This window comes from Calliphora vicina, chromosome 2 (genome assembly GCF_958450345.1).
Source record: "Calliphora vicina chromosome 2, idCalVici1.1, whole genome shotgun sequence".
NCBI lineage: Eukaryota > Metazoa > Arthropoda > Insecta > Diptera > Calliphoridae > Calliphora > Calliphora vicina.
The window spans coordinates 27,299,742-27,324,930 of NC_088781.1; the positions used below are offsets into that span (position 1 = coordinate 27,299,742).

General features: G+C 29.2%; 1 protein-coding gene across 5 annotated transcripts in view; it reads left to right on the forward strand.

Annotated features, from left to right (window-relative positions):
- Ca-beta (Ca2+-channel-protein-beta-subunit) overlaps positions 1 to 25,189 on the forward strand; it is a 65,472-nt gene that overhangs the window by 17,428 nt on the left and 22,855 nt on the right. For 2 of the 5 annotated variants that reach the window (XM_065501434.1, XM_065501433.1), the window contains exons 1-2: positions 3,581 to 4,022; positions 25,014 to 25,130. In XM_065501434.1, coding sequence (XP_065357506.1) covers positions 3,906 to 4,022; positions 25,014 to 25,130 — 234 coding nt within the window. In that variant the 5' untranslated portion in view covers positions 3,581 to 3,905. Of the gene's footprint in view, positions 1 to 3,578; positions 4,023 to 25,013; positions 25,131 to 25,189 lie in introns of those variants that run through there. The other 3 variants (XM_065501435.1, XM_065501431.1, XM_065501432.1) reach the window with 3 other exon arrangements.

The window sequence follows — 25,189 nt, forward strand, 5'->3', positions numbered from 1 at the left end:
ACATTTTGCAAATTAAAATTTATCCAATTGAAAAACAAAAAAATTTTAAAGCTTTTTTTTGTTGAATTTAGTTTTATTTGATATTTTTATCAAATATAAATTTTCTTTAAAAACTTGCACAAAATTGAAAAGGTGGGTTCATGAAACACGTCGCATATTTGCACAAATGGGAAACTTAGGCGTTTAAATGAGTACTTATTCACTTGTAAATACACAAAATTTTACTTTCCGTACAAACGAGATAGGTCCATAATGACTGAATATGAGCATTATGAAAATATCACAAATTAAAAATTCAATAACTCAAAACTAGTAGCAAAAAAAAAATGCCATTCCGCAATCTCCCATGAGGTATTGGTGAGTGATAAGTAAGTGAACAAACAAAATGTTATTTTGATAAACGTGACGTATCCTGTAAACAAGAACTACATGTATTACAGTCGGCATATCTGGGTTAAAGAAGTAAAGCTTAACTTACCGCGTATGAGGCGTTGTTGGTACAACATTCAACATTTTCGAAGCACAAAAAAAACTTTATTGTTTACACTACAATGTTTAATAACTAAGTGAGAACAAATGACAGATATGTGCACTTCCAAATGACATACTAAGTTATTAAAAACAAAATCCACGTTAAAAAAAGACGCCATCTGTTTTAAATCCCGCATTTTTAAGTCAATATTTTGGGAGACATTCTAAAACAAATCACGGTTTAATATGAGGCGCTCTTCATACGAAGTGAGTCGCTCTAATATATGCGTATGATGAATTTTATTATTGAGTGCTACACTCTAATTACGATTGTTTATTCATATTGTTACGTTTTAACCTTTTCAAAACGTTGGTTTATTTCCTTTAAATTGCTCTTTAACTGTCAAAGCTCGTATATTCTAAAGCTTTCTAATACATATGCCATCTGTGGTGTACTTTCTACAATGTTTTTTAACTGAATATTCGAATACGAATATACGGTCGCAGCAAACAGCGTAGCACTACTTACGATAAATGAAAGCTTTTATTCAATGTTAATAATGCCCACAGATATGTTACAGTTTGAGAGGCACTGTTATTTGAAATCATTATGCAACTTTTAAATCAGCCGTTAAAATCGTTATATTTGAATTCAAGTACAATTTCGTAAAAATATCAATATCTTTATAGTCGATTTATGAATACTATGATCGTCTGGTGGCCGAAATTCGACCACTTTTAAAACGCTTTTTACTACTTTTATAGAAAGAATTTTTAAATATTTTTTATATTGTGCACATCTAGAGAAAAAACCTTTTAAACCATATATGTTTCATCAATATTGGTGGACAATTACACACTTAAAAGTGTACCACAAAAAAACGTGTGGCCTATTTATATTTAAGAATAGGATCGCCCAAATTCGGCCACTAATAACGAAATTATACAGTTACTTTGAGTATACGCAAAAATATTTGTTCACGTTTGTGTACAAATACACGTGTTTTAGATGTACATAAATATGTTGTTGTTGTTTTTCAATCAAATTTAGAACGCTTTTTAACAATTTTATGGAAATAAAAAGATGATTTTGAATTTTTTGATCAATTTCAATTCATTATCTAGGGTGATACAGAGTAGGACAATATATGAACAAACTATAAAACGTATGTTGCATATTTTAAAGATATAAATAAATAAAATATTTTATTATTTTAAAGACTATGCCAAACCGGCATTTCAATGTATTCTATTATCATACTGAAATTTATTTACATCAAACAGCTGGTAACTTCAACACCATTGAGCACAACATCTGTTTTTACGCACTGGAAAACCATGACACACTCACATGCACAGACGGACAGACAGACAGACAGCCAGCCAGTCAGACATACACAAACATTCCCGTTAAACTCTACACAAAAATATACACGAACCTGTCAAAACTTTGTTAGAAAAAAGGGTGGCACATAGAAAACACAGGGTGGGAGGCACACTGAGAGATGATGAGATGATAACGGAACAACGGAGAGAAATAGCGAGAGTGGAAAAGAAGAAAACAACATATTTTAATACATTTTCCCAAATACAGAAAAGAATGAAAAGTTTTTTTTTTTTTTGTATTAGTTAGAGTGCAGAGACAAGTAAGAAAAGTTGAAATCGAATGGAAAAAGTGTATAAATTTTATTAAAAATATAAAATAAATTCATTTTTGTATAATAAAAAAATATAAATTAAAAAAAAGAAGTGCATTAGTACAAAAAGGTTTAGTGATAATAAATAAATAAACGAATATTTGAAAATAAAAGGGTTTTTAGTTTGAAGACCAAAAGATGAAAAACGAAAAGAAATTTTAGGAGCAAGAAACATATTTTGTTGGAAATTTGGAAAAAAAAAGATGTGAACAAATTTTGTTAATGGCAACCTTGTATATGCCTAACTAGGATTCCAAATAGTTGGGTTTGGGGGAAAACAAAGAATTCTGGCACAAGAAATGTATACGTTTCTCAAAAAAAAAAATATATATAAAAAACAAATTACAATGAACTGACATAAATTGCTATTTTTAAATTAAGGCAAATTAAGTGCAATTTATTTTTTAAATTAAAAAAAAAATTTAAAGGAAAAAACTTTTTTATTTTTCAATATTAATTTTTAATATGTTTAGTTTTTAAAATAAATTTAATTTTTTCTTGTTTGTCTTTGCTGTGTTTCTTGCCCTTTAGTCTTATATCCATTTTGGTGTTCTTCTTCCGTATTTTTATTCCTTGTCTTCCTTTTATGTGTTTTTATGTTACTTTTTTGAGGTTAAGTTGGTCGTGTGTAAAACAGCCATTAGAACATGTTGTTTTTAACATAAACTCAACTATTTCTTTTCTTTTTTCGCTTTTTTGGTCTCAAATGCAAACCCCTTGCAAGTGAAGTGTAAAAAACAGCTTAAAATAGCAAAGTTGTAGAAATAAATGCAAATTATTTTTGTCGTTTTTAGTTCAAGTGTTCCGTTTTAAAAGTTCCATGCTAAAAAAAAAACACACACACAACAACAACAACAACAAAAAACAACAACTAATGAGATAGAGTTTATAAAAATAGTTACACACAAATAGTTGAAACCTAGTTTTTAAATTCCTGCTGCTGCTATTGACATAAAAGGACCTTTAGTGAAAAAAATATTAAGAAAAAAAATCAGCAATAAAAACCTTAAAAAATCGAATAAATCCTCGACCAATCGTAATAAAACCACTTGCATTTTATAGAAAAACGACACAAATTTCTACAGATAAAAAAAATCCTATACAAAAATTAGCAAAATAGTTTACGCACTTCCATTTAAGAAAAAACAAAAGAAAATAAATAAAACGAAAAACGTCTGCCATTAAAACACCAACCTGCTGTTTGTGTTTTAAGTAAAGAAAATTAAATAAAATACAAAAGAAAACAAATAAAAAACCTAACATAACTGTCATAGAGTATTTGTTTGTGCGATTGTGTATATTACATTAGAGTCCTGTGTGTCTATTTCTTTGTTTTTAGTTCTTATATCTCTGCTTTACTCTCTCATTCTCTATCAATATTGTCCCCTCGAGTAATTTAGTGTCATACTTACCTAAATTTCAAAAGCACACACTCATTTGCTCCACTCAACTAAAGTTAACATTACAACAACTACAAAAAGTAACAAAGACAACACTAGTGTAAAATATTCGCCACAAATAACAAGAAATTGCCTAAATTCTTAGCAATTGGCGCTTTATTGTCGCCAATTGTAACCGTGTAGAACAAAAAATTAAAATAAAAAATAATCGTCTTAGTTTGCCGAAACCCCACCACCACAACAACCACAAAGTGTTTGTTAAATTTCTTTTAAAACTGTTTGCGTTAATACCATCAAAATATCTTCATTCGAAGAAGATTATCGGGCTGATCGGCCCATGGTGCAACGTGCATCATCTTCAGATGTTCCCTCGGTATCGGGAGGCCATCGAGAGTCTCGATTTGGCCTCGGTTATTCATCATATCAAAGTGGATACAATAAATTATTTACACAGGTTGGTTGAATTTTAATTTTTTTTTTGGAAATTTTATATACAAAATTTCTTATTCATTGATCTCTCAAACATTATTTGGTCAAGATAATTTTTTTTTTAATTAGTCTTTTTTAGTGAATTATTTAAAAAAATTTATATTAATGTGTAAAATTAAGGGCCTGGCTCACTAAATGTGAACGAACATTTTCTTACTTATTTTATATTGAAGACAACAAATAAATTTGAAATTTTTTATTGTTTTCAATATAAAATAAGAAAGAAAATGTTCGTTCGCATTTAGTGAGCCAGGCCCTAAAAAAGCCTTACAAATAGCTGTTATATAGATTGTAATATTCAGACAGATTCCCTTTAAGGGGTAGATTCCATAGATCACAATTGGCGTTCAGATGCAAAATTCATATTTTTTTTTCAAATTTTATCTGAAAGTCATGGAAATTTTCATATGATTCTTTTGAATAACATCGTTATATTGTGCTGCCGTGATTCCAAGTTGCTCCATAGATGCTCAATCGGGTTGAGATCAGGTGACTGAGCTGAGCGATTTAAGTGATTAGGAACATTATAAATAAGACATTCCTTTACTAATCTAGAGGTGTGTTTGGGATCGTTGTCTTGTTGGAAGCAATACAAACGTCCCAAGCCTAAGTTTTCAGAACTTAGTTTTAAGTTTTCTTTTAATATATTAAAGTATGCATATTTATCCATCGTGTTTTCAACAAAAATAAGATTTCCCACTCCAGATGAAGCCATGCAACCCCAAACAATAACGTTACCTCCTCCATGCTTTACGGTTAGCGTCAAATGCTTCGGATTCATTTCAGTATTTGGCTTTCTTCATAACATTTATCTTCCATCAGAACCAAAAACATTCAATTTACTTTCATCGCTAAAAATAACTCGATCCCAAAATAAAAAATCTTTATCAATATGCTCGATAGCGTAATCCAATCTCTTTTTCATGTTCACTTTTCGAACAAGGGGCTTCTTACGGCTTACCCGACCATTGTATCCATTTAGTTTAAGAGCGTTTCTTACAGTTTGGGGGTTTACCGTTAATTCATCACTAGTTTTCCCGCAATTACACATGCGTTAATTTTTGGATTACCTTCTACAAATCGTACAATTCTTCTCTCTAAGTGGTGGTCTATTTTTCTTGGATGGTCAGTTCTTTTTTTATTTGCCATTGTTCCGGTTTTTTTGAACTGTTGAATAACGTACTGAATGGAAGAGCGTGGTCTTTTTATAATATCCTTGATTTCGGTTAGATTTTTTCCTTCATTTTGCAAGTTAATAATAATTTTCTTGCTATACATTAAAATTGGCTTATTTTTGGATTCCCTGACAACAACAAAGCTGGTCCATTCCTTGCACAGCCATTTAAATGAAGCAATTGCTCAGAAAGGAGGACCTACCACATATTAAATTCAATTAAGATTAATATTGGAATTCCTTGGCTTAAAATAGTTAACTGTACGGAGACTTTTTTGGTGATACTTTTCTTACAATTATTGAATTTATGTAAATTTTTATGATTTTAAGGAAAATGTTTCTATTTTTTTATGTTGATTTCTAGTTTATAGAATTTTTTATAAAATTAATTAAAAAAAGGTTTAAATATGTATTGAAAAGTGACCATAAATTGCTAGTTTATATTATGAGTATGTCTGTACGGAGACTTAATTGATTCAGTCTATATTTAAAACTTGTTATAGCAGTTTTAAGTTGCCGTTAATGCTATTATATCAGAAATAATGGCGACTGATGTCTTCTTTTACATCACTTTGGGAAATGGTTCATAAGTTATAGCTCTTAATGCCATTATTTTAGAAATAATGAACATGGACTGGATTACTGCCATTAAAGACTCCTAGACTTTTAGCCATTTAACAAACCAGTTTTATGAAGTGGGCGATATACATATGGGACCTATAGCCAATTATGATCCGATCATCAAACAATTTAGTACCTTGATTTTTGCATACAGAACTTATTTTTGTAAAATTTTATCTAGATATCAATATGTAGTTTTAAAAGATTTGTGTTCGTTAAAGTGATTTTCGGGAGGGCCTTATGTGGGAGCTATGAATAATTGTTAAATTTTATATGGATATTTCGGAGATTTATGCTCTTTAATGAGATGTTCGAGTATGGGTTCTTATATGGGTGCTATGGGAAATTATAGATCGATCGGTACTAAATTTTTATCTTATCTTAGCTTATCTTATATACAAATTATCTGAATTTTGTTTAGATACCTAAATAATTACGATATTTATGAGAGATTAACTATATACAGTCAGTGTCTAAAGAAAGTGTACAACTTGTTTTTACATTTAAAACATTTTATTTACATATTAAAAAATTATTTGTTCTCCAGTTATAGTATATTTAACAAAACATTTAATTGTTCTCTTGCAATATATAAACAAAAAACTAAACTAGTTCAACTGCAACAAAAACAGTAACAACAAAACCAAAAATACTCCATTTTTAACGCGTCAAAAGAAAGTGTACAGTTTAGGGAAATTAGAAGAAAAAACGTGTTTAGTATTTTATTTGACATCTTTTGGGTTTTAAAACAGTTTCAAGCCTCCTTGGCATTGTTTCTACCAATTTTGATGTCACCGATGTTGGGATGTTGAACCACTCTTCCTGCAGGATTTCGTGTAGTGAGTCATTGCTGGTAATATTTCATTTTCTGATCTGTCTGTCCAAATGCTACCACAGATGTTTAATGGGATTAATGTTCGGTGACTGTGGGGGTTGTTCCAGTTGTTTCGGTGTATGATACAATAACCATTCATTAACAAGTTAAGAAGTATGCTTCGGATAGTACTGTTACTAACTCTCACTCCAGACGAATCTGTTAATTCTTCGCATAATTTTACTGCACTTACTGTGAATACTTTCTTCACTGCTCTCACAATCGATCGTATTTCAAGGTAGTTAAGGCGTTTTGGTGTTCCGGCACGTTGCTGATCTTCTAAAATTCTAAATTTTTTTGTTTGTCTGTAATTTTTTTACAGTATTATGGCTTCTTCCTATTATAGAGGAGATTTCACGTGACGATTTGCCTTCATTTTTAAATTTTATGGCTTACTTTCTTGTTTTGCAGTTTGTTTTCCCATTTTGGTTTTAAAGTTCTCGCGATCAAACAAGAAAAGCTACTATCTTAAAATCTCATGAGACTAGCAGCAAGATCCACAAAAAATTATAATCTAGGCAAAAATAAAGAATAACAATATATTTTTTTATGTAGCTAGAAAAATCTTATTGCAATTCTAAATGTGTACACTTTTTTCTGACGCGTTAAAAATGGAGTATTTTTGGTTTTCTTGTTACTGTTTTTGTTGCAGTTGAAATAGTTTAGTTTTTTGTTTATATATTGCAAGAGAACAATTAAGTGTTTTGTTAAATATACTAGAACTGGAGAAAAAATTGTTTTTTAATATGTAAATAAAACGTTTTAAATGTAAAAACAAGTTGTACACTTTCTTTTGACGCTGACTGTACATATATAGGGGAGTTGTATTCGGGCTTGAAGAAATATTGGACCCAATCGAATCGAATTGAATAGGCTTCGGTCTTGTTGAAATAAAAGAGTTTGTATAAAATTTTGTCGAATTATCTTTGAAAGTCAATGTATTTAAAACATTTTATTTGTTGTATTTTTGTTTGACAAATCGAAGTGTCTCGTCTCTATGAATAATTCTCTATGATAATAGGTTTTGAAACATAAATTATTGAAATGTTCAATTTGGTAAATTACTTTTATGAGTTTAAAATACAAAACATATGAAAATCGGTCACATTTTATGACACGCCTTTTTGTAACTTGATCGGTCAATTGTTTATATCAGCATCTAGAATAATCTGAAATTTTTTCTTCAGGTATTTTTTTAAGGCTTCCTTTTCATAAGGACTATTATCATAATACAAGGAAAATATTCCATTGTAAAATTAATCTCAAGTCATTCCTACAACAATTGAATCTTCGCTAGAGATCGACCCAAGTTATACTCGGACAATAAATGTCGAATTAGCTGAAGTTGTATGTATCAACTGAAAATTGTTATTCCAGTTTAAACTATCTGCAACAACGTTTTTATAACACAATATGCTAAAGACGGGTTAGAAAGTAAGTGTTCACACTGATCACTGAATGATTTCACATCGTGTTTTTATCATTAAGTTCAGTATTAATGGTTGCATGACTTAAAAATGCGTGATTTTTTCAAATGTTTAGCTTTTATTTTGAAATATTTATACAATATAAATTTATTCAAGGTATTGGCCATTGGTAGCTATGACCATTTCCAATCTTTCTGGTAACATATGGATTCAGAGCCAAAAGAACTGCTCATCTTTTGAGGCCGAAGTAATGCGTATTCCAGGGAGATCGAAAGAACCACTTCATTGTAAATACATTTATTGCAACATGTTGCGGAGCATTGTCAAGAGAGTTTTTCGAACAATGTGGGGTTCGATACAGGTTCCCTATGATGGTCTGGTCAGATTTCAGCAGCCAATAATAGACAGGACATTTTTGCACCCACCTACTACAGAGAAATATCTTAGCGCCATGGATATTTGGCTTTGGTGTCAATTCGGCTGGTTGGCCGAGCTTCACGAACGATCTCTTACGCTTCGGGTTATCGTAATGGATCCATTTTTCTTCACAAGTAATGATACTGTGCTAAAATATCTTCAAGGCTTATCGGCTTAAAATGTTATGGTATCCAATTCCATGGTTTTGGATGAATCCTGCTGCTTGTAAACGTTTTGAAATTGCCACTTGAGTAGCTCCCAATGATTTCGCTAGATCTTGTTGAGTTTTACAGCAATATTCATTGTGTAATGCCTGCAATTCTTGGTCTTCCTGCATATGACGTTTTGGTGGCACAAAATTCGACATTTTCGAAGTAAACTTTGTTTTTTACACTATAATGTTCAATAACTAAGTGCGAATAAATGATAGATATGTACCCTTTAAAATTACATAGAACTTATTAAAAACAAAAACCGAATTCTAAAAATACGCCATTTATTGTAAATCCCGCATTTTAAGGTCATACACCCAATAAATTGTGCAAAATTTTATCAGGATTACCGCATAATGAACATATTTATGACTGCTCAAACAGTATTCCTGGGGATATTTGTATGGGGGTACGTGAAATCATCAACCGATGTTGTTCATTTTCAATACCAGACAAACCTTATCAACAGATAGTATTTGACATAGCTATATCATCTTAGAATCCTATGAGGACCCATATTATATTGACTTTTGTGGGTCTGCGATGGATATAACGACGTGTTACAAATGGAATGACAAAATCATACACACTCCATCTCTATATGCCTTTATTATAAAACAAACTGATACATTAAACTTGATTTTCTTTTCTATAATTTCATTTTGTGGCCTTGATCTGTTTTACTAGAGTATTTTAGATGTTCACCTTCTAAACTCCGAAGAATGAATCTGAAGAATATAATTACTAATGGGCTGTATTTACGAAATTATCACTCAATATCATTTATAAGCCCACAATAAATCGTTTTCATCAAAAGGAGACAAGCAGTAAAATACATTCTAAAAAATATATCGGCTTAACTCATTAGCGAGCGTTGTTCGATTAATCGAATATTTAGCTTTTATTATACCCTACACCACCATAGTGGGAAGGATATTATGCGTTTGTGCAGATGTTTGTAACGACCAAAAGTCTAACACCCACCTTAAAGTATACCGATCGACTTATAATCACTTTCTGAGTTGTTTAAAAGATGTCCGTCCGTCTGGTCGGCTGGCTGGCTGGCTGTCCATGTAAACCATGTGCGCAGAGTACAGGTCGCAATTTGGAAGATATTTCGATGAAATTTGATGCATATTATTTTTTCGGCTCAAGGACCAAGCCTTATGAAATCGTGATCGGTCCATAATTGGTTATAGCCCCCAATTATGGGGGCTATGACCAATTATCACTCAAAAATATAAATTAATGAAATTTTAAAAGAAAAATTTTTGTTGCTCTTTTACTTAGTGTAGGGTATTATATGGTCGGGCTTGACCGACCATACTTTCTTACTTGTTTCTACTTATCATTGTTTCTTTCAAAATTTTGGGAACATTTTTCATCGCATGCGAATAACAAAGCGTATGCAATTTCAAAGAATATAAGTATATTTTAATGGAATAACATACGCTTGAAGCGTTTAAACAGAACTTATAACATTTATAAGCTAATATATCTTCCATAGATTTAATGTTTTATACAAAAATATTTCTTTTTAAAAACTATAATGTTATTTTCAAAAGGATTATTTCTATTAGCTGTGTATATTTCCATAATTGAGATGATGATGTCAAATGTAAAACCATTTGTGGCCGTAATCGAGTCTAGTTTATTTTGTCACACAAATCACTCAATTATGACAGCCATCTAAATATAAAACATTTTTGTAATTTAAAAGGACTTTTATTAACACTAAATCAACAAGTTTTTCTTTTTTATTTTCCTAATAAATAAAAAAAGTGTTGAGTACACTATTCCTCATATAGTGAGATAAATGTAAATGTATGTTTTGAATAATAAAAGGGGGTTAGAAAAAGTACTTGTCTCTTATGATGTTTTCGAAATCTATTGTTTTTAACAGGATATAGGTATTTAATAAAACGAAACGACCCTTTTTTTATTGAACTACAATCTACAATTTATCTAAAAGTAAAGAGTTTAATAATAGACGGCAGTGTTGGTGATGTAAATATCTACATATGAATGGATGTATATATGCACTCGTATGCAGATATATTATATATTTACATAAGGTGAGTGTCAAAATTATAAGGTCACTTACAGTTTGTTCTGTTTATCCAAAAATACAAATAGTGTTGATTGTAACAAGTATTGGGTAAAATATTTGTTGCTCAAACGTTGCACAGTGGTTTAGAAACTTTTTTTTTTGGAAATAATTCGGTATCTTGGGAACTATTGCAGATATTGTTACGAAATTTCACATGGTATGAGCTGAGGCGTTTCGGAGTTGATTCACGTTTGTTCATCTTCCTTGGGCCAATGGGGGCCAGTGCGTAGCCCCTCAAAGTTGGTCACCTCGGGTCTCATATTTATTAAAAAAATCGCCAAAAATCCATGTATGACCCGAATGACCTTAAATTTTTAATGTAAATGGTCCTTGAGAAGATCTACAAAAACTACGCTTACAAGTGTTATTTCTTTTATTCTATTAGTTGAAGAGTTATTTCTATTAGTTGAAGAGATATTCAGGTTTATTGATTTATTTTTTTTAATTTTGCTCGATCTTTTTATGGTTTTTTAAATACTTGCTATAAAAAGTTAGGTTCGAAGTGTTTAAAAATTATAAGGTCAGTACATATTATTTCAATTCCATTTGTACCACACCAAAATATTCGTTGTGTATATACTTCGGGCCCTCATAAAATTCTAAGACGATCTATCTATGTCCGCCCGTCCTCCTGAATGCTTAAATTTTCCATTCTCTCTGTTGATAAGGTTTGTTAGGATTCTTATCTGATAACGTTTGAGAAATAAGTATTTTAGTCATTAGTATCAATCAATACCATTTATATTTTTGGATAAACATAATGAAAACTAAATAACCTTGTAATTTTGACACTCACCTTGTATGTATGTAAATATCCTTATGGATACATTTGTACATATTAGCAAATTTATACATACATCTAAATACAAACATGTAAAACCTTTTACAATACATCATGTGCATTGAATATTGTTAACAGTTAAGGAAGAAAAAGTAGCACAATGTTTGTCATTAAGGTAATTAAAAGTTATAAAAATACTCAAGCAACAATAGGTTTTACCACTACATTTTCACTACTTAGTTTTTTGACAACCGAGTTAGGTCTATGACAGGAGAGTTTGATATAGAATTTTCATTATATGGGTTTTTATCTATGGTAGGTACTCTGTTCGCAGTAGTGAACAATATTTATAATTTTTTGAAAAGGATGTGGAAATTTGACAAGATAACAAGAAAAAATCGAAACAAAACAAGAAAAATATTTTTATTTTTGAAAGTTTCTAATTCTTTTATTTTAAAAAAAATTGGTATAATTGATATTAAAAAATATGATATTATTCTAAATGTTAATTGATGCTTAATTCGAAAGGAATTTATTTTGTATTTAGAATTTTTTAAGAAAATTCTCTTGTGTAGATTTATTTGAAAACCATTAATTTTATTATGTATAGTTTTGAATATTTAATGTTTGTGTTTATTTCAGCTAGAAAGTATTGATTTGTTTATATTATTTTAATTTCATAAAAATAAATTCCAATCAACCTTGAAATTAATGTGTTATATTTTTTGGAGGTATAACATACTGATAGATATTTATAATAAAAATTTGTTGCAATTTTTATTAATTCTGAAGCTTTTTAATGAAAATTATTAAATTTATTCAAATACTAAATTTGGTTGTACAAGTCTTACAAAAATTCTTTCGATAAATTTAGGCCCAAATTTTGTAAATCACGTCACCAAACTGATATTTATGTGGAAAGCAAAAACAAAATTTTAAAAATTGGTTTTTGTTTTATATAAAAATTCTGAACACACCACAATTCAGGTATTGATTTACATACCTTTCATAATTTGAAAATTTTGTATATAAAACAAAAATAAATTTTTAAAATTTGTCTTTGCTTTCCTCATAAATATAACTTTGGTGACGTGATTTACAAAATTAGGGCCATAGAATAAACCCTTAGAACGGAAGGAAAGATGAGAAAATTACTCTCTTTTCACACATACGGGCAGGGCTGCCAGATGAATTTTAAAAATCGGAAAATTAAAAAGGTCAATATTCCTAACAGGAATTTTAAATTTCCATTTAAAAAGTGAACGGAAACATCACATTTATCAAAAACCATTTCTTAAAATTGAAGTTTATAAATAAGGGATAACTAAAATAAAAGTAAAGCTCAATTTAATTATAATATAAGGTTTCATTCAGAAGTTTTTTAAATAAAACACATAAAATAGAATTTAACGTCTAAATCTTTATTATGACCCGAAAGAACAATCTCTGACATTACTTTTTGAAGATAATTTCATTAAAATATAGCACCACGCTGGAGGTGGTCCATTCGGAAGGTAATAATGCCTGAGATTAAAGCATAAATTCGAACTTGTCGGCTTCATTTATTATTATATTCTGAATAAATTTTATCAAAGTAGAAAAAGTTGCTTTAGAATTTTTCCGTTTTCTTTCAGTAATTTATTTACAAAAATTTGTTTAAAATCTAAAAATTTTAATTGACAAAATTCAAAATCTAAATAATCACCAACAAAATGAGAAAATTCTTTAACTATTTTATAAAATAGTACCATATTTTCATAATGCAGAAAATCGTAATTTTCGAGAAAGAAATAGTCAAATCGTCAATCGATAAATCGTCAAATCTGACATCTATGCATACGGGTGATACAAAAACAAAATACATGCAATACATTCTCATGAATTAGGTTTTTGACAACAGACTTAGGTTTTTGGCTCTCAGTTACCTATCTAGTTGTTGTCTATGATTAGGGCCTTAAAGTGCTTTTGACAGATTTTCAATATTTTTGAGTAAATATTTCATTAGAAACCAAATGAGGTTACGTTGCTATATCGAATCTCTATACCCTTCAAATTAGAATGTATTTGGAAACTCCGGTGGATTTTGTGAATTTATTTAGCTTGATTAGTTTTGTGCAGTTATTCTTTGTTTCATTCTTGCGGCCTTTGCAAGGTACATGGTAAACATCGCCAATGTGCAGTCGCATATGCTGGAACCGTGCAGTGTTCAAAAAGTTTATTCTCATTGATTTCGACTTTTTGATGTTTACTTGTAATTCACATTTGCAGCATGTTCATTTAAAAGTTAGATTGTTGCTTGTATTTCAGAGAAGCGATGGGAGAGAAGAAAAACATTACCTACATAGTCGAGGTCGTCGAGGCTATTGTAAAGACTGCATGTAATGCCAAGTTATTTGATAATATAATTACTCGTAACAACAATAGCATACTCCCATAATATATACTAGTAGGCATCATTCATTAATGTGTACTACAATTATTTGCGGAACTCCCTTCTAGCTTGGATTATATTGGAGTGTCTCAAAAACACTCTTCAAGTCAACAAAGAGTAAGTTTCACTAACTGTTTCTCTATCTTTTTTAAGTAGATCATATTGATGTACTCTGAACTAGTTTGGTCTAAATCTAGCATTCTTTCGTCTAAATAGGGGTTCCAGGACATTTGAGCCATGGTTAGTCTTGCTTTTTGAATCTTAGTAATAAGACCTTCTCTTATCTTGTTATTGATTTGTATATTGTACCAGAAACTTGTAACTATAGATTTAAGTAGCATTGTTTATAGGTGGACATCGGTTATCTGTTGGTATTCCATCGCATTCCACTGAATTTTCATTTTTGCTACGGTTAATTGCTTTGCAATTTGGACTGATATATGCCTGGTGTTACGAATGTGATATATTGGATCGCTATGTTATATATTTGTCATTTTGGTAGGGTATGTTAACAACATTTCACTGACGTATTTCTTTAATATTTTCAACTGTTGGTCTTTGCCATAGAGCAATTCGCTTTCCAAGTTCTTTAAATTATTTATGTTGTAATAATTATGGCTAGCTAAACCATTTACTATAGCGCATTTTCTATTATCAGCTTTGATATTTCAATTACCTCTTTGATCTATATCTTTGAGCAAGATCTTGTTTGGATTACAGTAGATTTTTAAATATTCCAAGACTTCTTGATTCTTTATAAGAAAGTTTATTTAAAACAAACCCGAATTTAATCACTGAAATACTTCTCATTTTACTTGGAAATAGATATATTATAATATTTTATATTTTAAAATTGGTGGCTTCTTTCCTTTGAATAAACCGGTTACTTTTGATTACAAATAAAATAAGTTTAGTAGTTTGAAAATTGTAACAAATCTTTATACAATTGTTTTTATACAATTACACGTATTCAAAATAATACACACACTTAAATTACACTTTGTAATGCACAAGTTGATGTTAACTATAACTGCACCTATTCAATAAAGGCAGCCAATCTCAGGAATATTATTAATTTTCTCAGCAACAGGGAACAATAAAAGTTCTTATCCAATTTGTTTTTTGCAGTTCTTGCTGAAAATATTATTTTCTAAATTCAGTCATTCAGTAACTGTTCTAACCAATACACCAATGTTCAGTTCTCAGACCACGATATACCTTCTATTATTCGAAAATGAGTCTATTTCCACAGTTGTGAGGCTATCGAGAAAACGTTGGTGGTTGGATCTGATGGTAATATTGGCTGTTCGACTGTTAGAACAGACATTATCGAACATTTTTGAGACACCTATTCACAACTTTCTTAATCGCTGTTATCTCCATCTGAAAAACACTATAGCAGATTTGGAGCCTTCTTGATATATGATTGATTAAGATCAATACGATCGGTCAACTAGAAGCTGAAAATGATTTAAATTAGCACTAAATTTGCAATGTAGAACCAGTGAAGGCTCCTTGGAGCTAACTCATTCAATTGCATTTTTACAGGTGTAAACAGAAACTGGAGTTTACTTTGTTCATTCTATGGCATTAATATCACTTTAAGATCAACATACTGTCCAGAACAAAATTATGATATTTGGTTTCTTGACTCTCGAAAGTTTTGGAGATAACAGTCGCTACTTTCTTAATCGCCATGGTCTCAACATGAAAAACATTATAGCGATTATATATGAAAATTGAGATCAATACGATCGTGCAACTTGAAGCGATTTCCGTAAACTTTAAGTAAAAAATGTTAGTAAATTTTTAAAATAGTTTCTGATTGATCATCGCCACCTGCTTTCCTAGCAAATCCAATGACACTGGGGTTAAATTCGTAGTAAATTTTCTGTGTAGAACCAATGAAAGATCGTTGGAGCCAGATCTTCCAATCCCTCTCTTGCAGGTGTAAACAGAAACTGTAGCGTTCTTTATTCATTCCGTGACATTCAGTTTAAGAAAAGATTACTGTCCAGAGTAAAACTATCACAGATGAAAACAGCACAGCCATGTCCGTATAAAGATTTTGGAAATGAATTTTGATCTCTATTAAAAAAGCTGATAATACTGTAAGAAACTGAGACTGAACTAATAATTTACTTGGTAGTTAATATCCAGACTCGATAATAATAGTTACTTCATTGTATCTTTCGAAAAATTATTTATTCAATGTATTCATTATTAAATCAATGTCTTTCAATTTCTGTTTTAATCCACTTTTCATCAAAATTTCTATAAGGAAGTGATCATGTAGGTTATACTACACCATTTTAATTGAAATTGAGAACATTATATATGATATTGAGAAAATTCCAAAAGAAATTGAGAATTTTCAATTTAAATTGAGAAAATTCCAAATGAAGTTGACAATTTCCATTTTAAATTGAGAAAATAACTGATTTCCCAACTCTTGTCATCTACCAAGAACTCGTTTGACCCATTCGTTTGCGCTTTAAACGAACCTATGAGACTATTCATTTGAATAATACCTGTGGCCACGGGAAGTAGGTATTGAACTTTTCGGGATCCAACACGAGACCAACCATGTTTTCTACGACAAAATAAATTAAAATTGGTCTCTCTATCCAGACCACCACATCTGATATAATCGTTAATTTTTTTTAATATAAAATAATTTATATGTATTCTCATTTCAATGTTTCTCATTTTCACAATTTCAATTAAATTTTCTCAATTTAAAATGGAAATTCTCAATTTCATTTGGAATTTTCTCAATTTAAAATGGAAATTCTCAATTTCATTGCGATCAGTTCTCAATTTTAATTAGAAATTCTCAATTTCATATGGAATTTTCTCAATTTCAATGAAAAATGGTATAGAACTACCCACGAATGCTCAGTATGTAAAACAGTGAAACTTATAATATTTAAGCAAATGCTACTTACTTCTATTTAACAAATTTCTAAACTTCAAAACTACTATTGCAATTAGAGTGGAAGTAATTGTATCACTTAAAATATTGAAGATATCGATGGTAATCTAACAGTTACAACATCGTCCCACTGCTAACATTCTCTACACAACTGCACTGTATTTCTCATAACGTTTGAAGTGAAAAATATAAAACAAAAAATGTAAAAATAATAATGAATTCATTCAAGTGGATGCGCTTTAACACTGAGTTTGTTAGTAAAATATACTAGAAATTCAAGAAGAACAGAAAATAAGGCTGAAATAAAATAAAGGATTGGTTCATTCATACATCCATACAAATATACACGAACTACATCCATCTATCCTTATGTTTTATATAAATATATAAATGATTATGTGTGTGTGTGTGTGAATGTGTATATAGGGATTAAAAGCAAAAATAAAGGGGTCATTTAAAATGTATGTAGTTTTATGTATTACTTTATATATACATATGTAACTATGTACACAGTAAATAGGATGAATTATGACTTGAATAACACTTTATACTGCAAAAACTATGTATGTAATGACAATCTGAGAAGTAATTTTAAAATGCAATTATAAAGACTATAATGATGATTTCATTTATTGGAATGGAAATCGAATAATACTGAAGATAAACGAATTTTTAGTGACAATAAACTTTGACAATTGACTTTACTTTTGGTTACATGGGATGTCATTATAGTTAAGCAAAAAGAAAATCAACTGTATGAGAATTATATCAACAAAATTTGTATAAAACCAGTTTGTACGATTTACTCACAAAAAAGTGCAGTACAAAATAAATATTTAAAGTGGTTACACTCTAGATTACTTCGAGACACATAAGTGACAATCGACTTCAGGATAGATTACCTGGGATGTATATAGTAACCAATTGACTTCTCTCTGCTCTACAAAGTGCGAATATATGTCAGACGACCTAAAAAATATAAATTTGAGTCAGCAAAGTGATCAGATATTAGTTACAATTAATGTCTATAAGGGATAACATTGACAACTTGATTAACAGCTAGGTTAACTCTATTTAGATGGGGAGCAGTTGAATGTGGGTTAGATTTATAAACCCAGGCTTCGCTTTATGAATTCCCCGGATAATTACCCAAAGATCCTGATAATTTGGTGAGGTAATTAACCATGGAACACTGCACTGTTTATATGATTTCCTCAAATTTTCATTAATGATTTTGGTCGAATTTCGGGCACTAGTGTATTTAAAAACAAAATTGATCTAAATAACTTTTCAGCCATCACTCGTTTACATTCTTTACATTTTTACAAGTCTACACATGTGAGTGTGTTTATATTTATTTAATTTTGATGTACTTCATATTACAAGTGCAAAATTTGTTCTATTAATTCTTTTTTTTTATTCAATTGTTTAAATATTTTAAACAAAAATATTTTGTTTAATAATTGTGTTTTCTTATAACAACCATAAAATTCTAAACACCTTTAACTTAGTTTAATAAACAACATTCCTATGAAAAGTTTGCTCTCTAAAAAAACCCGATTTCTAAATCTTTATTGTAATTGGCTATTTGCCAGATGTTAAATTAATTTTAAAATAATTATTGTTTATAATAAACATAAAATAATTTTTGATTTTTTTATGGCTTTTGCAAAAAAAAGAAACTCGTGTTGTTAGAAAATCATGATGAATATTTTCAGTTGCAATTGTTGTAAGTGGTGAGATTTTTCATCGAATTTATTTGAATAAGAGATATTTAGATTATTTAGATAGAGGGGAAGTGACTAAATATGAGAGATTCTAGTTCTAATACTTATTATGAAGTAGAGTTGTAAATTCAGCCCAGATACACGTTACAAGATCTCACATCACAAACATTTAAACAAATTGCGTGCACGCAGAGAAAAAATATAGTTATACATGTTTACTGTAACCATTTCAACATTGTTACAAGTTTTTTGACAATATTATAGTCACATTAACTATTTACATGATTGTGGCAACCATAATATGGTTAATTTACGATACACATGATTGTATCAACCATATATGTATATGGTTACAGTAAACAAGTATATGTTTGTGACAACCATTTATATGATGAAGGACTTACCATATTATGTTGCTCTCGGCGTATGGATATTAGAGTGCTCCAAGATTGTATGGACGAAAAAAACTTTCTAGGTACAGGCCGTCCCCCCCTCTAGAATTGTTCTATGTATTGTAGAAACACGTTGTGTAAAATATTAGGATGATAGGATAACGTTAACTGGTGGCGCAACGACGCTGAAGTTTTGAGGTGCATTTACAAGGGGAAAATATGAAATTTTTTCAGTTTTTGTAAAAATTGTGCCATTAAATAATGACTTTTACAATTTAGTTTAAAAGAATCGAAATGTGTACGTAATTGTCGTTATAATAAGATATAAAAGACAAAAATTGGTGAAAAAATGTTAAAGTTATTAAAAAATCGCCAGGCCATTAACGTGTCTCAGGCCACTAGAACAAGAAATTTATGAACAAAATTAACATATTTTGATAAATATTAAAATAAAAGCTTATTTTTACTTAAAATATATCCATATTTACTTGTATATGAGTTTTTGTCCTCGTAGGATACCGTTAACCTATTCGCAGGTATGACCAAAAAAATTAAATTTTTTTAACGGCAGTTTCAAAACTCCAATTTAAAATTTTTAAAAATTTTGTTAAACAAATTTCAGAATTTTTTGATCATCACACGGGGATTTATTGACAACATAATGGGGAATAAAACTGTGAAAAAAGTATGTCAATACCTCCTATAGTTGTTCCGTACCTGCGATATAAATTTTGCGATTTTCGAGAAAAACTAATTTTTTGGCCATATTTTGGGGAATGACCAGAATTTCCTTACTGTAATGATTTTTAAGTAAAAGCTATTCAGAATAATATAGTCGAGGTAATTTTAAATATAGTCTGAAAGTTTTACTAAAATCGGAAAACTTTAACCCTTAAATCGTGAAGGTCAAAAGTCAATTTTTTCAATATTTGGAATTTCTCATGGAAAGATAGCGAAATATTATATATTTTTGGGCCGATTTTGATGAAACTTAAGAAAAATATAAAATGAAGTCTAGTATTCACAATAACAGTACAAATATGGAAATCAACCCTTAAGAGTACTTGGAGAAATCGAAAGTAATGCATGATAACAAATATTCAATTTCTCAGTTATTTTTTTAGTTTTTTCTAAGCATATGAAATCCTCCATCATACCATGTGAGTCCTTTTTGGATTTTTAATACTTTAATAGTTTCGCTAAGTTGTGTAAAAGGTTCGTTTCAGTATGTCTTCAGTTTCGTCTATTACCATATCGTCCACCGACTCATTACGACTAAGTTCATCATAGAACATTCTAGAAAAAATGGTCATTTCCAAATTCCTTAGTGTCAGTTATCGTACTATACTTCAAAAAAACTATTGCTAGAAGGGAATGTTTACGAGTTATGAAATAAAATTTGTGTGTTTAAAATTATATTTCTATATAAAGTGCAAAAAAAAAATCGGTTAATCAGTTAATCGACACAAATTAATCGGTTTATTTGTTATTTGAAAATCGTCAATTTTAAATTATTCGAACAGTTAACCGGCCAAAATTAATCGGTTAACCGATTAACGGCTAATCGATTGAATACCCTAGTAATTACTCTATTTTCACAAGTTACGAGAAAAGTGAATGTTTAACACCAATAACATTCCCGCAAAAACTTACATTACAAAGTAATGATTTTAACTCATATAATTAATTAATCATGACAATTTAAATATTGGCATTTTGAACTTATTACGTACTTACCACAAATGGTTACAAATGGGGACTTAAATAAGTTGTTATCTTAAGTCTACTACAATCTTCATTTATTTTGTAAAGAGATTAAAAAAAAGACAAATTACATGAAAAAATATTTTAAATCAATTTGGATTAGATTTTAATTAACAAAAATGTAATCATTCAAAGGTTGAATGAATTTTATTATGAATTTAGTAAACAAGCACCTATATATCAGATTATATGTCAGCCATTATCAAACTACTTGATCCAGTTATTGAAAAGTTTCTGCATCGATGCATTACATTGTATCGATGCTATAATAAGCAGGTCAACCAAAAATATGCAATATCATATTTTTTGCTGTGCGTCGTATAAACATATGAGTTAGTTATTTATCCATTTCAGACAATTATAAGAATTTTGGCATCGATTTGTTAGTGCATATTTTTGCATATATTGCTCTTTACTGCATATTTTTGCATATTTTGCGTTTTATAGCATTCTTTTTTGCATATTTTTGTTGCATATTTTCTTTATTTCCATTATTTTGTTTTCTAAATATAATTTTATTGCTTGTATAGTAATTTTTCATTTCTATACATACATTTAAAAAAAACTTAAGGTTGCTTGAGGCAGTTATGGTTGGGCATTAACAGTGTCCCACTAATGTAAAATTAAACAACTTTTCAGCTAATGTTCAGAATATTAAGATCCATCGAAAATATCATGTTCAAAAATATCGAAAATATCACGCTTGTTACAAATTGTAACAAAGATATTAGGAAATCATTAAAAAACAATCAATTGATGAGAAAGGAAGAAACATAGGAAATGTCACGGTATTTTGAGTTCCAATAATTAAAATGCAAAAAAGGTTTTTTTATTTTTCCGCAATTTTAAAGAAAACAAATCATATCACTATTGTTAGGCTTTTTGATAATTCTGTTTAAATTTTGGAAGTCAAATTTAGATGTTAATTTTCATATATGATAAATGCTCCAAAATCCACTGCAATTTTTTACCAAACAATTACAATCGCTCTCTATAGCGATTTGGAAAAATAATTCAAATGATAAAAAAGTAGATTTTAAAGCTTTATGTAGAATAGAAACATTTCGAGAAATTCTTAATATCCTCTCCCTACAATATAATGCAACTAATTACTAAACAAATTTTACTTCTTATATTATTTTTAATAAAACATTGAAATCAACAATAACCAACTATTTTTAAGTGCATATTTTTTATATTTTTCGTTTTTAAGTGCATATTTTATGCGCATAAAACACTTTTTTTAGAGCATATTTTTGGTTGCCCTGGTAATAAGTAATTAAATATTTAAAATTTTTACTTTGATTTATATTTCATATCGCATTTTTGCATTTCTTAGTGAATTTGTAATAAAATATCAGCATATGAACAAACCGAAGACTTGGAAATGACTTGTAATTACTGAATAACATATCTTTCAATGACAACTGTATATTGTCCGCATTACCTAGAAGTAGTCTTGTAAGGTATTATTTAATATCTGATATTTAAATACCTATTTAATAGACTTCTACTATAATATTTCCAAATATTGGCAACTCTCAGATTTGTTTGCAATATTTGTGACATAAAAAGTGAGCCAAAAAAAAAGTTATGCTTTTATTAAGTTAAATAAAACTTAAACCTTTCAATATAAAAATTGTACAAATTCATTAAGCATTAAAATATTGACATATTATTCGGTATTTATAAATTTATCCTCATAAGAGATTTTATAGTAGGTTCTCTTACCTTTTTCGACTTACGCTTAAAATAGGACATGTCCATTGACAGAGCCTTTCCATAGGCCGAAGTTCTGGTTAGTTGGGTGGATTTGACTTGAGTGATAAAAATTACCATTTTTTAATTGTGAATAAATTCGAAAGTAATCCATCGATTTTTATGATCGATATCTCGTTTTCGATTTTTCATGATTTTTTTAAAACAATAAAATTGGATATTATCACTTAAAAAATATATTTTTTTGCTTGAATTTGTTATTATAACTGCGAAACTACTAAGCCGATTGAAACGCAATATATATGTGAAAATTTGTACATAGCATGGGGAAAATGTTTTCAATATTCAATCAATCGAAAGAAGAACATTAACTACTCAATTTTATGTATATCAAACAAAAAACTAAAATAAGCGAATTCACTTAATTGCGAATAAAAAAAAAAATAATCGATTTTTATGATCAATATCTCGTTTGTATCTATTACACGTGGCTTTGCGACAAAGTAATACATCTGAACAATTTCTGCCGTTTTCAAGATTTTTTTCAAACAAAAATTGCTATTTTCAGGTGAAAAAAAATATATTTTTTGCTTCAATTTGTTATTATTTCTCCAAAGCTACTGAGCCGATTAAAACTCAATATATAAACGGATTAAAGTTTATGCAAATTTAAATTTTTCCATGTTTACTTTAACAATATCGGACTAACCGTTTTTAAGTAATCATTAGTAATGTGGAGAAACGTCTAAAAAAAATCACAATTTTACTTAAAAATTTTTTTTTGTACAGTTTCAAATTTCGACCATATTTGTACTACTGGAACCACAATACATCAATACATTGTGTAGTGGTTTAAAAAGCTTCTAAATTTTTTTCTGATTCTGTTGCCCTGTATTATCTTTGTTTCATTAAAAAAATTATTATATAGTTCACCTAACATTGAGATTTATTTTGAAACGAAAGATAGTGTTCTCCTCTATTGAAAATGTTACCAAAGTGTTTGTTAATTTTCAAATTAAATTAGGATCTATATTATAAATTATCAATTTGACCGCCAATTTAACCTTAACTGAACTCACTTTATTATACAATTCTATTTTTAAATTTATAACTCTATTGAATGATTAAATGAAATTGTTTATATTATTTTCTATAAACAAATGTTTGTATGTAGAAAAGAAACAATAACAGAATTTATGTATTATAAATTTTGTTTTTCAGCACACAAAAATTATGTGAACTTTGACCTTATGATTTACATGTAAAAAATGTGGGCATAGAAAATTTTCATTTGTACCTAGTTAAGAGAGTTCATTGACATTTGAAATTACAAGGTATACAAATTGGATTAAAATAGCAAAAGAAATAAATATTTATTTAACAATTTATGAAATAATCTTATATGTACTTTTAATGTAGAAGCTTTTAAATTAAATTACACCATTTCAAGATGGAATTGAGAAAAATTAAAGTTTTAATTTCTAAATATTTATATAGTTTCATCAAATTTAATTGGTTTTAAGAAAACTATTGAATTGGATTTCTGAATTTAACTTGTAATTTCTCAATATTAATTTGAATTTCAAAATCCAATTTTTTTAATATTATGAGCTTTTCTGAATTTCAGTTAGTTATTTCACCACTTCACTATGAGTGTGCAGGGTATATATAAGTTTGTCATTCCGATTGTGACCCCATAAAGTAAATACATATATGTTCGATCGTTATAGATAGCGAAGTCATAGCGAAGTCGATATAACCATGTCCGTATCTCCGTCTGTCTGTCTGTTGAAATCAACTTTCAGAAGTTCTCCAATTAATATAAATACATGATTGATACATCAATATATCCGCTATAGTTCCGGTTCAGCTGCTATTTGAAATCGAGAAAATCGGCCCACAATTGGCTAAGATATAATAAAAAAACCATGACTACTTCGATTTTTGACCTACTTGTTTCTATATCTGGATTACTAAGTCATTAGTATAGACAATGAGAATATCTAATTATAGATATTTCAAAGACCTTTCTAACGACGTATATAACTCCATAATATTTCGGACCTACAATTGGTCAAAATCGGAAAAAATATTTTTTAACCCGATTATTTCCAAAAACCATTTTTCACGAAAAAATTTTTTCTACCATATTTTTTAACTAATAAAATTTTTCAGCAAAAACAGTGTCAATATTTTTCTTAAAGTATACTTTAGTGAAGGGTTTGGCACAGCTGAATATAGCTCTCTACTTATTTTTAATGGAAATTTGTTGTTCAGTATGAGGCAGTAATCCTTTATAATGTAACTTGTACTATATAATTCCAATTTCAAATATATTAATTTCAATTTCATTTCTCTTGTTTGTATTTTAGGGTTCTGCCGACTCCAATTATTCACAACCGTCATCCGATCTGTCGCTAGACGAGGAAAAGGAATCGCTTCGGCGAGATAAGGAACGTCAGGCCTTAAGCCAGTTGGATAAAGCGAGAGTAAGTATTTGAAAACAACTATAAAATACTTGAAAGAAACTACAAATATTTCTTTAAAT